Source organism: Pagrus major, chromosome 13, assembly GCF_040436345.1.
Source record: "Pagrus major chromosome 13, Pma_NU_1.0".
Lineage (NCBI taxonomy): Eukaryota > Metazoa > Chordata > Actinopteri > Spariformes > Sparidae > Pagrus > Pagrus major.
In genome coordinates this window covers 2,065,034-2,082,018 of record NC_133227.1, presented here as the reverse complement: position 1 = coordinate 2,082,018, position 16,985 = coordinate 2,065,034, and the positions used below count along the sequence as shown (strand labels likewise).

The 16,985-nt window shown below is 43.1% G+C and overlaps 1 protein-coding gene across 1 annotated transcript in view; it reads left to right on the top strand.

Annotated features, from left to right (window-relative positions):
• kdm6bb (lysine (K)-specific demethylase 6B, b) overlaps window positions 1–16,985 on the top strand; it is a 27,770-nt gene extending 10,785 nt beyond the window's left edge. The window contains exons 2-22 of the mRNA XM_073478766.1: window positions 91–226; window positions 3,594–3,632; window positions 4,590–4,713; window positions 5,990–6,046; window positions 6,382–6,586; window positions 6,714–6,959; window positions 7,062–7,217; window positions 7,313–7,597; window positions 8,354–10,983; window positions 11,122–11,248; window positions 11,508–11,613; window positions 12,138–12,343; window positions 13,207–13,337; window positions 13,426–13,494; window positions 13,568–13,716; window positions 13,812–13,926; window positions 14,015–14,202; window positions 14,770–14,911; window positions 14,990–15,116; window positions 15,234–15,404; window positions 16,940–16,985. Coding sequence (XP_073334867.1) covers window positions 4,595–4,713; window positions 5,990–6,046; window positions 6,382–6,586; window positions 6,714–6,959; window positions 7,062–7,217; window positions 7,313–7,597; window positions 8,354–10,983; window positions 11,122–11,248; window positions 11,508–11,613; window positions 12,138–12,343; window positions 13,207–13,337; window positions 13,426–13,494; window positions 13,568–13,716; window positions 13,812–13,926; window positions 14,015–14,202; window positions 14,770–14,911; window positions 14,990–15,116; window positions 15,234–15,404; window positions 16,940–16,963 — 5,253 coding nt within the window. The 5' untranslated portion in view covers window positions 91–226; window positions 3,594–3,632; window positions 4,590–4,594 and the 3' untranslated portion in view covers window positions 16,964–16,985. The remainder of the gene's footprint in view (window positions 1–90; window positions 227–3,593; window positions 3,633–4,589; window positions 4,714–5,989; window positions 6,047–6,381; window positions 6,587–6,713; window positions 6,960–7,061; window positions 7,218–7,312; window positions 7,598–8,353; window positions 10,984–11,121; window positions 11,249–11,507; window positions 11,614–12,137; window positions 12,344–13,206; window positions 13,338–13,425; window positions 13,495–13,567; window positions 13,717–13,811; window positions 13,927–14,014; window positions 14,203–14,769; window positions 14,912–14,989; window positions 15,117–15,233; window positions 15,405–16,939) is intronic.

The window sequence follows — 16,985 nt, the reverse complement described above, 5'->3', positions numbered from 1 at the left end:
ATAAAAACCTTCCTGTCTTCTACATCTGTGCACCAACTGACTGTGGTATTTCCTCACTCCCTCTACTATGTGTGTCTGTGTGTGTGCCAGCGAGCGGAGGATGAGCGTGTCTATTTAAAGGGATCCGAGACTGCACGGGTCTGCCGTCTTGCTATTCCTGACTGGCAGCATCATCAAATTTAGACCAGAGTCTGTCTCCCCCTCTTCTCTCAGTGCTCACTGTAAGGTAAGATTGGTGACAAGGATGCACGTGCACACACAAACACACGCACACTTGACTAAAATAATTGTCTCAAATTTACACTCAGCAAGCAGAACTGGTGTGGTGAAACTGTCAAAGGTTAGACAGCCTAATGGGGGTTTCAGCAGAGACATGAATGGATGCATGGCTATCCCTCTGTGGTGACAGACACATGACCAGGGTTTCCTTGGTGACAAGAGGGAGGGAGGGAGGAGTGCAGACAGCAGTAGGTGTCAACTAAATACCCACCAGCATATCAAATTTTATTATTTGTAAAGCTTCTTTTTTTGTCCAGATTTGTCACTATATAAGTCAGGAACAGAATTGTAATAACTTAGCAGTAATACCCACATTTAACTAGTGGTGGAAAAAGTACTCAGAGCCTTTACTTAAGTAAAAGTACTCTATGTGCAAGGTGTTATATATTTATATAATATTATACTATTCTGCTTTAATTGCTAAAAAAAATACATGTACAGTAAGAGCCTTTTAAAGATATAATATGTAACATTTCAGCATTACAATGTTTAAAAAAACAGTCCTTTGTTATTTATTGTGTTGAGTTATGTGCTTGAAAGTGCAATATGTAAGAATTTTAGTTGAAAACACTCAAAAATTCAATAAAATATCAACAGAATGTAAATAACAGCTCTGACATTATACTGTCTATGTATTGCGTTGCAAGGATATATACTGAAGTTAGTATGCTAACCGGCTAGCCCCAACCCATCATGCTCTAAAGCTCCATTGCTAGGCTAACTGAGATAACTAGCTAACTCTCTACAGTTAGTGGGTTAGTCTAGCAATCGGTTGCCCCCAATTTGTTTTGAGTATGAATCCGACAGGTGGTACTTAAATGTAATTTTTACATATTGCACCTTTAACTTTAAGGTTTAAGCTGGAGACAGTTAGCTTAGCTTAGCACAAAGACTGAAAACATTGGGAAACAGGTAGCCTGGGTCTGTCCAAAGGTAACATAATTCACTAGCATCCCTAACGATCTCTAATTAACCTTTAATAAGTTGTTTGTGTAAAGATATATATAACATTTTTCACATTCCAATATCTAAAAACAACTAGAGCTCTGTTAGATGTTTTGTAGAGGTGTGTACTTACATTAAGCCAAATGTTTGAATGTATGAATGAAGCTTTAAAACATTAGCTTGTCCGTGAACACTTTGGACTTCATCAGCAATGGTGGTTGTTTAACAATGAAGACAACAACTTCCATGATCCCACACTGCTTGCGTCTTTTGTTTTCTTTAGACTGAAAGACCTCTCGCTGCAGAAATTAGATACTGTTTGCTTGTCAGTTTTGCTTTAAATATTTTGTATACTACCGGGTAGATTAGTACTGCGTCATATTATACAAGCACGTGATATATAGCAATCAAATAAATGTAGTGAAATAAAAGTACAATATTTCCCTCTGAAATGCAGTGGAGGAGATGTATTAAAGTAACATAAAATAGAAATAGACTTGAGTAAAGTACAAGTGTGTCAAAATTGTACTTAAGTAAATGTACTCACATTCAGGGTACATTCCTGCACTGCAGTGTTTGCTTTTCTTTAAGTTACCTCAGCGTTCACCCCAACAGCAACTTAACCCCTTTATGCGCATGACATCATTTGGCCCTGGAGCTGAATTCCAGATGTATGGAGCTAACCCCGCACAGATGGGTTTAATATTGGAGGCACAGAGCCATTGTTGTGCAGAGTCAAATTTAAGCTGCTGTTGACTGACGGCTCCCCCCACAACACTGTAGTGGGCAACAGGGAGGGCCTACAGCAGATGGTATATCTGCAGCCTCTGTAATGTTGCGCAAATACTCAGAAACTGAGGGTTAAAAGCACAGTGATCTGTCATGTCAAAGAAAGAGGAACAGTGTGTCTACACTGTTGTAACACAGTGAAAACTGTGAAACACAGTTTACACGTTGTTGGCATGGATTAAAAACACAGTGAAGTGTTGTGATGTTAATCTAAGATGGGACACAAACGCAAACATGCACGTCAGACAATAAGGTAAAACACGAAATAAAGCTTTAACTCAGACGATAAAGAGGTGATTTCAGCTGAAGCAGAGAAAACTGCTGTCTCAAAAAAGCAGATTTTAGTGGAACAGGAGGTGATACGAGGATTAGAGTGGATATAATCAGACATGCTGTGTCTATTGTACGTGATGGAGTACGGTGTTGCATGTTAGTATAAAAGCATGCATTCTTCCTTTACTGTAGGTTGGCAGTGTAACATTGTACGCTCATGGAGGTCTTTTGTGTCCTCTTCCTACTCTAAAAATAAATCTGAATGCAGTTGACTGTAAAAAGCCTGAAGCCACAGCAGTAGGAGCCGTCTGGCTTCAGTTGCTCTAGCAACTGGTTGGAAATGAACTCTTGAATAAGTGGCTCACTTAGCTCATTCAGCACTCGCAGAAAGGTTATTATAGCACAGCTGCAACAGTCTCACCACAAACTAACCTGTATGGAACAAACATGCAGCACGGGGGAAGTGGTGAAATGTTGCACAGCAGATCTTCTTCTATTTATACATGGCTGTGGAAGATGAATGCATGTACAGGTGCAACTTATCTCCAGGAGGGCAATGTAAGTTCAGCATGCAAAGTTGATCTTTACAAGGACTTCAGCATACTGAGTGTGGAAGTGTTTGGCTGCAGCAATAAAGACAGCAATGATTATTATGATGAAAGAGATGACTGTATGCAGTCTTTATCAAAGGGAAATAAACCAATAAAAATGAAGGCGTACAGAAGAGGCTAAATGCTATAAACACTGAGCTCACATTGCCTGTAGATGACTGCACTCGCAGCTGATGGACTGGATGGAAGATGGCTGCCGTTGATCTGAGACAAAATTCACCACCAGTTCTGTCAGAGAGTTTAAACTATACAGTGACAAAAGTCTGACAGAAGCCCACCCTGTTTTATTCTCCGCTTTTCTTTGTTCTTTAAGCGAGGTTGCCATGGTCCTTCGTCATGGTCCCATGTTTTTTTTTTTTTCTTTTTGAATGGCCACTGGCTGTGGTGACTGCTGGGTAGCAGTGATTAGAGTGGGGCTGAATGCACAATGCAGCTCTGGCTGACTGATGATATGACCGCTCAATAGATACAGTGCAGCAGAAAAATACAGCATGAGACAATAAAATCTACTAGAGATACACAGAATCAAGCTTTGGTCTGGATGCAAATGACAGATCCACATGGATTAAAGGCTTAATTGGTATTTAGCCAAAACTGTAGCAATATACTGTGTAGACATGCAATAGAAATACGTTTCTCTCGCTATAATCATGTACGGACTGTATCTCTAATCCATGTGCTGTTTCTTGCTCTCAGGTGTGAAGTGGAGGGCCTCCCAAACACAGACCAAGACTGGTAACTACAACATTTATGTGTGTGTGTGTGTGTGTGTGTGTGTGTGTGTGTGTGTGTGTGTAAGCTGGTTTACATGCAGACATTTGGTATGTGCACCCCACCATAGCACTTTACAGTACTTTTTTTTTTAATAAATACAAGTTTTGTAGTGCAGTACTGCAAAGACTGAGTGTCCAATCAAGCTGCTCTGTGAAGGTATAAATCATTGTCATCAATACAGTGTGTGAAAACAAAGTTCAGCAGTTACGCAAATGTCACAGGTAGTAGAATGATGAGACTTTCTTCACCTGATGCTGTAATTGTATTTGACGTCATTTGATTAAAGGGTCCTTCCCCTCCTGTTGGCCTTTTAAGTAATGAATCAGTGAGCAGAGCAGTACTCCGAATAATCATAAAGGAATTAAAGCTTCCCTTAATTTATGTCATACACTGTGAAGATTAAGAATTACTCACAAATTAAAGGTGCAATATGTAAGAATTGGACACCTGTCAAAGTTCACTCCAAACAAGTAGTGGGCAGCATATCCCCAGATAAACTGCTTAATGTTGCTAACTGTAGCTGTCATTAGCTGGTTAGCTCAGTTAGCCATGCAGCTAGTGGTAGAGACTGAGAGCCTGGAGTGGTATTACAAGACAGACCGGGCCAGGGCTAGTTGGTTAGCATGCTAACTTCAGTAAATATCTCTGCAAAACAGTACATAGACATCTTTGATATAATGTCAACAATGTTATTTCTGTTGATTATGTTAGTTCATTTTTTGAATGTTTTAAACCAAAATCTTACATTTTGCACCTTTAATATGATTGTACAGTGCAGAGTGGTGGGCATTATCATTGCATAAGCTAAGATCTGATGAGATAATAGTGGCAGCACTCTGATTTGGTATTCATTTATTCTGTTCATTTATTTATTCACTATCTGTACATCATACGCATTAAACAACATCTGTGTTTCAGGCTGCATGTATCACCCAGCAGAGCTGTACTCTGGCCGTAACACATGGGACTCCTATCCAGCTGGAGGACCTAACAGAGGACAATGGGCTCCTGTAAACAGTCGCCCCTGGAGCCACACACAAAGGTCAGCAGCACTTACACTTTCAACGTTGTTATCTGTAAAGGGTCAGAGGTAAATTCACAGGTGCACACGTATCATTTCAGATGCAGTGGACATAGCATATTTCTTAAGTAATCATGGCATGCAGTATGATGTTTAGTCATGAACACCAACCAACACTACCAATTGTTTAAAACATAATTAGTTTTCAATATTGTTTAAAAAAAAAGCAGATACAACAACAAATAGGTCATGCACACCTAGAGAGATGAAAATATGTCTGAAGTGTCCCTGAAAAATGTTTAAACTCAGTGGGAGTGGACAGTGGAACAACTTCAGGCTTGAACTTCCCCCAAAAGGTCACTCCAGCAGGTGGGGCTCCAGCCTTTGTTGTCTGGGTTGATTCAAGATAAGCACCACTTTAAGGGACCGGCTGATTAACTGAAACTGTGATGAGCATATTCATGAAAAGCTCTTACTTCAGCTGCAGCTGTGAGCATGAGCCCATCTGCAGCTTACACAAGCAGGATTCAAATGAATGAAACTACAAGTTCTTCAGCTGCAGCTGAGAGAAGCCTCAGTCGAACTATTCAGCTGCAGCAGTTGAGGTTGGACCTAATGAATGTGATTCTATCTTTAGCTGTCTGGTTGGGGGTGTGGTAGTAGTGACAGTTGTGATTAAGAAGTGTGACTCCCAAAGAAGCATAACACTAAACTGTAAAAAAAAAAAAACTCAAATAGAGCTGATATACCCTGCAGTGCTGATAAGATACAGTAACCTAGGATGGTATGTTATATGAAGACGCAATCCAATTCAGCTCACAATTCTTATTGTAAAGTCAAATTAATGACTTAAATACTAATGTTTCAAATATCAAATAAAGGGTTATCCACTTGTCTGTTTAAAAAGTTCAATAGGGTCACAATGAAAATATAACCCTCTGCATTGGGATGTGGCCCTTTAACCAGAAGTGCTTTATGAACAAGATATACATATTTGCTTCATATGCAGTGTTCCAACACATGCTGCATTCACCCATTCACACATAGACTGGTGGCAGAAGCTGCTATGCAAGGTGCCGAACTGCTCGACAGTGGTTTCTATACAAAGCTAACCCAGTCACAAAGTTATTGGGAGCAATAAGCTGGGGATTGAACCACCAACCCTGTAATAAGTGGGCGACCTGCTTTGCCTACTGAGCCAAAGCTGCCCCCAGTACACATGAGCTGCATAGTTTCGACTCTCACACTATTACCTTGAGCTACTGCAAATTTTCTGTACTTTTCTCCTTTACTACAGATGCCAAGACGGGCGCAATCAATCGCATCATCCACCATCAAGTCGTCTTTATAATAGGTGAGTAAACCAGGACAAATATCACTCAAACACTGCATTGTAAATGTGTATTTTGCAGCTTATTGCAGAGGTAATCTTTCTTAAATAAGTTATGTACTGAAATGGTTTTGTTACTGAAACCACTTGAAAGCATGGCTTTTTAAAACAGTTGGAGAGCCAGCTCCACTTGTACTTGCCACTGAAGCAGCTGATCAGTACAACACTTGATGGCACCATGGATATGAATATTCACTTGGCATATAAAGTCTCATTTGTGTCCTGCTGTGGCATCATTGTTTTGAGTCAGTATCTACATTATGATACGTGTTCCTTAGTTCAGTGGGTCTTTTCCTTAGGGGGGAGAGAGCAGTGAACCATGTCCAGGACAAGAGTATCTCTAAGGGGCACAGACAGCCTCTACGTCTTTGGGATGGCAAAGAACGGCCGTTTGAGGCCCAGAACTGGCATCACAACTCCACACGCTCATTCCACAACCGAGCTGGCACCAACAACAGTTATCTAACAGGGCCAGGAGACCGCTACGCAAACTGGGACAACAATGTCAGCAACTCTGTGGTAAGCCCAGGAGATCTGGAACAACATTACTTTCAAAGGAGTTTGAATTTTTATTGGAACTAGAAGTGTGTCATCATTAAGATTTAGACTCTTTTCTATTTTTGACCAACAGCATGGAGGTCCTCGCCTGCATCGCAACAACAGAGAACTCCAGTCCCCACCAGAGAGATGGGCCCCCTCAGACTGCCGCAGGAGCTTTCCAGACAGGATGATAAACAACAGACCAGGACCCTGGAAACGGCCAGCCCTCCACCAACGGCGAGACCAATTGCACCAGCACAGTCCACCTCCACAGCACCCTTTATCCCCGAGGGAAGAGTGTCCGCCTAAGAGAAGAAGGGACTCTGGCCCTGATCAGGTAACGGTTGTTGGCTTTTCTGTACACTGCCTTTCATTTCTGTGCTGTAGCACCACCCATTGGTAAAATAGTATGACAGGATATTTATGCTCCTCTGTGTAGTCATCTCATCCTGGATCAAGGCACATACCTTTACTTGCCCATGCCCCATCACCACCTCGCCACCACCGGTCCAACCAAGATGACTGGAAGCCTCTGAATGACAGGGGGGGTCCTTGTCACTACTCGGACCACAGGACCTCAACAACACAGCAACAGGTAAGCTTGTATCATGAGTAAATGATTACTGAAAACTGAGCAAACATGTTGATCGTTGTTGAGTTCTGTTATTGGTTTGGTTTGCAAATTTGCAGGAAACCTCTAAATTGCGAGCTGGAGGACATGGCTTCAGTAACAATAATCCAGCAGCTCTAAACCAGAGTTGTGGCAGCAGACCACCACATCATGGAAGCAGAGGGAAGGTCGACCGGAAAATCTCGTCTTCACCAGCAGACCACACACGTGTGCCTTACAGCCACCAAAACCATCATTATCACTATCAGCGGCACACAGGCCACCCCAGAGCTCTGCAGCACAACCAGTCGCTACACCCTCTTGAGGAAAAGGACTCACGGAGCTATCACCACAAACAAAGCACAGTAAGAATAACACGTTTAAATAGCATGAAAAAAAAATCTGTGTTTTTAGGTACATCTATGTTTTTTTATTCCAGCAGTACAATGCACCCAACCACACCGCAAACAAAAGTACAGGAATGGCTCAGGTAACATGACAAAGAGCTCAAGGTGTCGACAGGGTCACCAAATTCCCTAGATCCCAATCTGATCGAGCATCTGTGGGAAATGCCGGAACAAATCCTCTTCCATGGAGACCTCGCCTCACAACCCATTTCACTCAAAGCCGCCAACACCCTGGTGTCAGACATCACAGGAACCACAGTACACCCCCAGAGGTCCTGTTTCCATGCCTCAGTGAGTCAGAGCAAAGTCTGATCCACAGTGGGGTTTTCATGGATCAGACCTGTTCTGGAACCTCCCACGGATGCTCAAGCGGATTGGGATCTTGGGAATTTCAAGGCCTTGAGCCTTTTCTCCTTCCTCTTCCTGAGCAGCTTTTGCAATTTGGCAGGGAGGGCCACTGCCATCGGGTAGGGCTGTTGTCATAAAGGGGGTGAACTTGGTCTGCAATGGTGTTTGGGTGGGTCGCGATGTCAGGTTGCATCCACGTGAATACAAAGAGCCAAGGTTTCCCAGCAGAACATTGCATTGTAATGAGATGATCAATGATTTTTCTCTTCACTTCCTGTCAGTCCTTTTAATGTTGTGGCTGATCGGTGTATATGGTTTTGAGTTTCCTGAGCAAAAGTCTAAACTCATGTAATATTTTCTCTGCAGGAACCTCAGCGCACTCATCAAAGGGTCATTATAAGGGATCCAGCCACCTCTAAGTCTTCTGGTGCAGACTCTCCTCCCTATTCATCCCTCCTCTGCAGTACTAAAGATGGAGGTTCTACTGCCAGCAGTCCCCGTTCTCCTTCCAGTCCCTCTTCATACACGTCGGCCATTGGCAGAAAAGATCCATCAAGCATTCATCAGCCTAGCCCTGGCCTAAATGGACAGCAGAAACTCCAGGGAAGTCCAAACCACACCCTGCGACCTAATCTGACATCTACCACGTCTCTCACATCTCACGCTGGTCAAAAATCCAGGTTTTCGGATGTCAAATACAGAAAGACCTCACAGCCCCTCTGCTCACGACAGTCCCCCCACAGCAGATCAAGAGCAAACAAGCCAGAGAAGGAGTTGGAAGAACACAAAAAACCTGATAAGATGGTGAAAAAGGAGAGAAAGGGTGACGTTCAAAAGACAAACAGAAAAGGTGAAGAAAGAAAAAGGCGAAAGAAAAAAGATGAAAAAAGGTTGGCTGAAAGAAAAAAGAAGAGGGATAAAGCAGCAAAGAGGGAAAGAAAGTTAGGCTTGAAAAGTAAAGCCACGGACAAGGAAATGTTTACTTCCATCTCTACTTCCAATTCCTCAGGAGATGCCAAAATGAGTAAAATGGAGACTACAACTCTGTCCCCCGAGAATCAAGGCCAGTCACCGTCCAAACACAAGCACAGGATGAGGAGTGAACGAGGAGAGAGGACACGCAGGCCGTCCGCAAATACTCCTCATCCCAGCTGCACTTCACCACAGCCATCCTCAAAATCTCAAAATCACAAAATGCCCAAGAAGAACAGCAGTCTCCCAAAACCTTCTCTCAAGAAACAGCTAATCCAATCTCTTCCCAGTAACACCAGTCCCAACCAGACCAGCAAGAAGCCCACCATCGTCTCATCCCAATCGGAAAATGGACCAAAAGCAAAGCCTGATGATACACTCCCCTCCCTTTTATTTAAAGCCTTAGAACCACTCACTACAGCTTGTTCGATTAGCTTAGAGCAGCCCACCCAGGGCAAATATGGTGGCCAGGGAGGGATTCTCAATGCCCCGGACCTACAGCCTGTGGCCGTGATGGGAAATTTTCAGGAAATGGGAGACAACCTTGCAAATACTCCACCTGTTCTCAGTTGGCAGGGCTCTCCAGTCTCAGTTCTGGGAGAAGATGAGGAGGAGCTAGAAAAGGGAGTGATAAGTAGACCTGTCCTCCAGCCAAGCCCCACCCAGTGCTTTTCTCCTCCTCCTGTTGACAGTGAAAGCTTTGATGATTTGAGTAACGAGCCTTGTGAAGATAAACTGGCCAATTTTTCCCCCAACGGTACACCTGAACTCTGTGATCTCCCCTGTGCAACGAAACAAGATTCTGAAGAGGAAAAGAAAGAAGAGGAGGACAGCTTTGGGAAAAATTCTGGCTCTCTTCTCTCTGAGCTTCGCCACCATAAAACCGGTTTGGATGATGTCTTCAAGAGCCTAGCCACCTTTCTTGGAGGCCAGAGGGTCACATGCCGAGGTGGTCCATTTGGGGGGACACCTGCTGGCACTGCCAGAGGAGTGAAGTACTCCTCTTCTCTTGAATTGGGGCCAGAGATCCACTGTCACGAGCATCAGGATTTCTCCCCCAAGTCAGATCCCACACCTTCTTCAAAACCTGATAATCAATCACCATCTCGCACTACCTCAGACACGCTTTCAAAATCCCACAGTCCGACAGATCTGAGGGAGCCTGTAAAGGACGCACCACTGAAGGAGAAGCAGGAAGAAATTGAGCATGATGTAAAAGAGAAACCAGAGGGTAAGGACACAGAGATCCTCACTGCGAGAAGAGAGTCATCGCTTCTGGATGGGTCACTGAGTGCACAGCTGAGGCTGACCGCAACACACACAGCCTCTTTCACCAGCCTCATTACCGTCTCTACCAAGGAGGAGAGAGGGAATACCGAAGAGACACAACACATAGGTACAGACAGAAAAAGAAAACAGAAGGCTGAGGACGGAGGAAGAGAAGGAGAGATCAGGATTAAGATAAAGACAGAAGAAAGCAGCATAATCTGTCCTAAAAACAAAGCAAATGAAATAAGTGGTGTGGAAGAAAAGGATGTGTCAACCTCAGTAATCTCCAGAAACTCACCCAGACCCCTGAAAGATAGTACGAAGGGCCAGATTCCTCAGGAAAATCAAACTTCGCATGGCAAAGAGATCCAGAGAAAAAAAGTGGACTCTGTGAACACTGAGGGAAAGATACTAACAGAGAAGAAGGAGGACAGCGGCGAGTTAGAAAATATTTCCTCGGCAGCGGCAAACACAAATACCAAGACATCTAGCTCAGCGTCAACAGTAACAATCAACACATCCCAATTATGTGTGTCCACACCAGCAAGTAAACCTCCCAGCTCATTAGCTCCAGTTGACCCACTGAAGCTGAAAGCATTGTCCATGGGCTTGTCTAAGGAGCTAAAGATCCTCTTGATTAAAGTGGAGAGTGGTGGAAGACAAACATTCAACATATCCGAGGTTGAGGAGCCAAGAATTCCGCTTTCCAAGATTAGCATTGAAAACAAGGCAGCTGAAGTGGTCAGAGCATGCAAGTGAGTACTCTGACAAAGATACTCCGAATCTTGGGCATCTCATTAATTCATAGCATTTCTAAAATTTCAGACTAGGTTCTACAGAAGTTGTTTCACTTGATGCATTTTGTCTTTTATTGCTCTTTTGTCTCTTCCCAGAGGGACAAGGGTGAAGGGGAAATTCAAGGAGTCGTTCCTGTTTCAGGCCTTCTCTGTTAAACCTAGAATTTCCATCGAGATCCCCATTCCTCGAGAGAAGCTCAACCCCCCTACACCAAGCATCTATGTGAGTCCATACAGATTAGCATCTTCAAAATGACCCAGCCCATCAAGTAATGTCATCCTAAAAACATCATGGTTCTACAGATGGCAATGTTAGTCCGGAGGTTGATACGTCCATCAATCTCAGGTGTACTAAGAGGGTGACCATTGTCAACATACACAGCATCAGCATGCTGACCCTTAATCTTTTTCTCATGTCAAGTTTCAGAATTTACTCCTTTGCTGCATTCAAATGTTCACAGTAACATTGTTTTCTTCGGCAGTTGGAGAGCAAGAGGGACGCCTTCTCTCCGGTTCTGCTCCAATTCTGCACTGATCCCAAAAATGCTGTTACTGTCATCAGAGGCCTTGCTGGCTCTCTCCGCCTTAGTAAGTTTATACACCATACTCATCTCAGCTAATTTATCCCACTCCATTGACTCTGTTTAGCCCAACAGAATTTATCAAATTCAATTCACTCTAAATGAGTTTTTGGTGATTAGTAACTCATTGCCATCAATTAGAGGCGTTTGCTTTGGGAAAATTGAAAGAAGAAAAAGAGAAAGAGGCACTGATGATTCAGATATAAATGAAGAATATTATAAAAGTGTTTGGTTTATTTTTGCTGTAGCAGACATTTCACACATGATGTTTTAGAGATTTGATAGTTTTTAGTTATTTCTATAATTAAAATATGCAAAGGCCATCTTTGAGCTGTCTGGGCCACAATTCTTTATGCTCCATATTTGAATGAAGACTATTTATTCCCATCCATGACGTGATGTTGTGCCAGTGGAAGCTTATACTATGATTGAATTTGAAAATTCCATCTATGTCATACTTGGTTTTGTGCTTGGATATTTGTGTTTATCTGATAATTATCTCTGTTATCTGCTTTCTTTTCCCTATGTGAGACCTTGGTCTGTTTTCCACCAAATCCCTGGTTGAGGCCAATGCGGAGCACGCGGTTGAAGTGAGGACTCAGGTTCAGCAGCCCGCTGATGAGAACTGGGATTCCAGTGGTTCGGCGCAGACGTGGCCATGTGAAAGCAGCCGCTCCCACACCACCATCGCTAAATACGCCCAGTACCAAGCCTCCAGCTTCCAGGAGAGCCTGCAGGTAGACATTTTCCCTCATGGCAAACACATTAACACGTGCACACAAATGATTCGTGGATAGTGGATATTGATATGATATGATATGAATTCAATCTCATCCAAGTAGAAAACCAGATATGTTTGCTTTACAGAGATTGGGTCTTGTTCGAGAAGCACCGATATGAATGTATTTGTTCTTCAGTAGCATAAACAAGGCATTTGAAGGAGAAATTTGCAAGATGGTAGAGCTGTTTACTGAAGTTAGCATGCTAACCAGCTAGCCGTGGCCCGTCCTGTCTCGGAAGAGGCGATAGTCTGATAGTCCCCCTGTAGCTGTAACGGCTAATGGAGCTAATTAGCTACTGACAGCTAGCTACAGCCAAAGATAGCTACAGCAAAGAGTAGCTAAAGTGAGCAGCAGTTGTTAATTACTCTGGCGACAGGCTGTGAATTCTGGCCATATCTTACACGTTGTACCTTTAAAGATAATTTGTACTGTCACCAATCACAAATCTCTCGTATTTAGAGTAGTCTCTGGGTATGAATGAACCTCATCAGTGTCTCAGACCTGTTGAAAGAGTCATGTGCAGATAGTTTGCCTTTCTGCAGGGGACTAAATAACTGATTTTTTTTTATATCAGGGACAATGCATACATTACACATTTACCTCAAAAATGTGAAAAGATGCTTTGTACCACATTTAGCCGCTAGCTAAGTTCCATCTGTAGGCAGCTGATATGTGATGCCGAAAAAAACAAAATTGAAATAAATTCTATTTCTCTTCATTTTTGTCCAGGACTAACCTTGAGAGTGAACTGTGTAATGATGCATACCGTTTTGGCTGTTGGCCAACCTGTCAGCTAAGCTCATGCAGATGTGTTCTAGGAGGAGAAGGAGAGTGAGAATGAAGAGGAAGGCGAGGAGAGCAGCAAGTCTTCAGACGAATCAGCCTCCTCGAAAGCCCAGAGTAAAGCCGCTGCCATCTTCAGCAAAGTCCAACCTGTTAACACAAACAGGTTAGCGCGAAACTGATTTTATTGCACGAAGAATTCACATTTTTATGATGTTAACAACACTCAACTCAGACTTTGTTCTCCTCTCCAGCTCAGACCAGAAAATAGCAGGAAAGGTCATTAAATTTGGGACCAATATTGATCTCTCCGACCCTAAAAGGTGAGATTTTTTTTTAAATGCACTCTCTGAGGATCCTTGTTGTTTCTCATTACCCGTCTTGTTTTTTTATAAGGTGGAAGCCCCAGCTGCAGGAGCTGCTGAAGCTGCCAGCTTTCATGCGTGTGGAATCCAGCAACAACATGCTCAGTCACGTCGGTCACACCATCCTGGGCATGAACACTGTGCAGCTCTACATGAAGGTGCCGGGCAGCCGCACACCAGGTCAGTCTGTCTGACAACACAGTGAGTGAACCTATGACTTTAGTAGCGGTGAGGTTAATGTTTCAAATGAAGGGGTCGTGACTGTTTCTCATCAGGTCATCAAGAGAACAACAATTTCTGCTCAGTCAACATCAATATCGGCCCTGGTGACTGTGAGTGGTTCGCTGTTCACGAGCACTACTGGGAGGCCATCAACAAATTCTGTGAGAAGTGAGTGAAGAGGCTGTTGAATTTAACAACAGATGTAGCAAGATGCCGCAATATCTGTGCATTAATATGATGCTTTTTTTCCCCTCAGGCATGGAGTAGACTACCTGACAGGGTCCTGGTGGCCAGTCCTGGAAGACCTCTACAGCTCCAACATTCCTGTTTACCGCTTCATTCAGAGGCCGGGAGACCTGGTGTGGATCAATGCGGGGACTGTACACTGGGTCCAGGCAGTGGGCTGGTGCAACAACATCGCCTGGAACGTGGGGCCACTCAACTGTAAGTTAGGAGGACCAAAAACTAGAGAGAAATAGCAGCTTTAAGGTCCCGTATTGTAGAAATTGAGATTTCCATGTCTTAATTTTTATGAAAAAACAAGTCAAGGTGATTAATTAATACTGCGAAAGTATCAAAATGCACAATCCACAGAGACCGTATTCAGAAACTGTGCCGTCAAGACTCCCATAAGGTTATGATGTCACACCTATAAAGTCAGCGCCCTCAGTCACGCCCCCAGCACGGCGGTGACTGCTCAGGCCTGTCAGAGCTGACCAATTGGAGCAGACTGGGCTTTTTGGGAGGGGGTCTTCTTGTTCTGACAAAGGACAAGAGGTGCTGCAGCAATGGACAGTATGAGAGAAATATTTTTTTTAACATTAAAGCATGTAAACATTTTCTAGAGGACACCCAAGATAAAAGTATGAACCTGAAATTGAGCATAATCTGGGAACTTTAAAGCTCGATATCCAGGTGTTGTTCTATATCTCAAATTACAAATGAAATGTGCTGTTTAATATGCCGCCTACTTGCAGCCTCACCATTGTTTGTGTGCTTTTGCTCTTCCAGCGTACCAATATCAACTCGCCCTGGAGCGCTTCGAGTGGAACGAGGTGAAGAAGGTTAAGTCGATCGTCCCCATGATTCATGTCTCCTGGAATGTGGCTCGCACCATCAAGATCAGCGACCAGGATACCTACAAGATGATCAAGTAAGATGTCTCTTTGTGCGTATCTGTGAATGTGTGACTGTGAACGTCTTTACATCTTACACTGTCTGCTCCTGTCAGACACTGCCTGATGCAGTCCATCAAGCACATCCAGATTCTGAGGGAGCAGCTGGTGGCTGCAGGGAAGAAGATCTGTTACCAGAGTCGTGTGAAGGACGAGCCAGCCTACTACTGTAACGAGTGTGATGTGAGTCCCTCCTGCCCCGGCCTCACTCTCTGTCCATACAGTAAATTTGTTCATTTGTGTATGTGGTGTAGATGCATTACAAACATAATATGAACCCTAGTAATGGTATCTGTGCAGGTGGAGGTGTTTAACCTGCTGTTTGTGACCAGCGAGAACAGCAGTAAGAAGAGCTACGTGGTGCACTGTGAGGACTGTGCCCGAGCTAAGAGCCCATCGCTGGCAGGAGTAGTGGTGCTAGAACAGTATCGGACGGAGGAGCTTATGAAAACCTACGACAGCTTCATTCTGGTCAGTCTCACCCTCTAATCTTACATGCCAACAGTGATGCGTGGGAGGTTCTGACTTTGAGAAAGGTCCTGAGGCTAGATCAGGTCCTAAAAGGAGTCCATATTGCTTTGCGATGAGTTTGAGAAACAGTGATTTTGCATGTTTTAGTCCCTTATGTAAAATTTCTGTTCACTTTACATGACACTTGATCATTTTCCAAAGGAAACCATAATATTTTAGATTAACTGCCTCTGTCATTTAACTTGTCTTTTCATTTCATTTTAGTTCCTCGCAATGGTTCGGTTCATGTCAGTGTGATCCGAGAATCAGCTTTAAGAGCCTTGAAGCTTACTTGCAGTTGGTGATCCACTGCAATGAATACCTGTGTGTTTATTTGTTGTCCCAGTTAACGTCTCTGTACTTTGTTCTGTAACTGCGAGCAAGGACCGTTTTAAAAATTCCACTTTGATAGTTTTTTAAAGATATTTCAAAACAGCATTTTGCTCGCAGTTGTATTGTCAAAACAATCATAACCCTACTTTCAAACAGCAGTAATGCAAGCTAACGTTTAGTTTAATTTAGTATAGTACATCCAGAGGTAATTTCAAGGAGGTTTTGCCCCTTCAGACATTGTGTCCTTAACATGCTTGAACTTACTGTGCCTCTTTCACTGATGGCTGCAGTAACATTTATTAAATATATATGCGATCTCAATAATACATCATCTATTCTAACACTATATATTATATCATTTGGAGGAATATGGGGAAAAACATGATTTTTTTGTTGACATGTTAAGCTTGTATTTCTGCCAAAAAATTAGATTCATTTAACTTTACACTTTCACCCCCAAATCAAAAATACATACTTTTCCTCTTACAGTACCTATAGTGCTATACAAGAGGCTAGCTAAGCTAACTAAGATAGGTAACATTACAGTTTAAATGAGGAACATGCCATTTATGTTTACATCCCGCGCTGTCACAAGCCTCTCATCCGTGAGTAGATGCACGTTTCCTTCTGTGTGGTGATACGGAAAGAAAATAGTTCTGAAAGTAGTTGTCTTCACAGCAAGGTCTGTGGATTATCTTGAGAAACCGGGTTGTGATTTCTGGAAAGAGACAATGTTGTTAAGTTTTTCATTTTGAGCACCTCAAGCTGAATGCCATCTAGTACCATTGTATTTAAGGGAAGGCAGACATCTCTGCCGACATCCCCAAAACTTGGCAACACAAACAAAAACAATGTAGATAGATAAATGGCACGACAGGTAAGGGGAAAAATATGTATTTTCATTTTCATTCTCACTCTCCTTCTTCTCCTATATATATTTTACAGTGGAAGATACAAATAATAGTCAGAAGTTAGAGTATGTATTTTGTGCATTTTAGATATTTGGTCGATGAGTCGCTCATATTGTATCTAACTGGTAATTGCTTCTTCGTTGTTTCCAAATCAGAACTTCATGTGCAGACGCAGACACAATACACACACAAACTGCTTTGTCAAGCTGCCAGCTGAGCCCTGTCTCTCCCTCTCTCTCCCTCCTCCTTCAGGCTCCGTCACCCTTTTCAAAGTGAGGACTCCTCCCCGGTGTCTTTC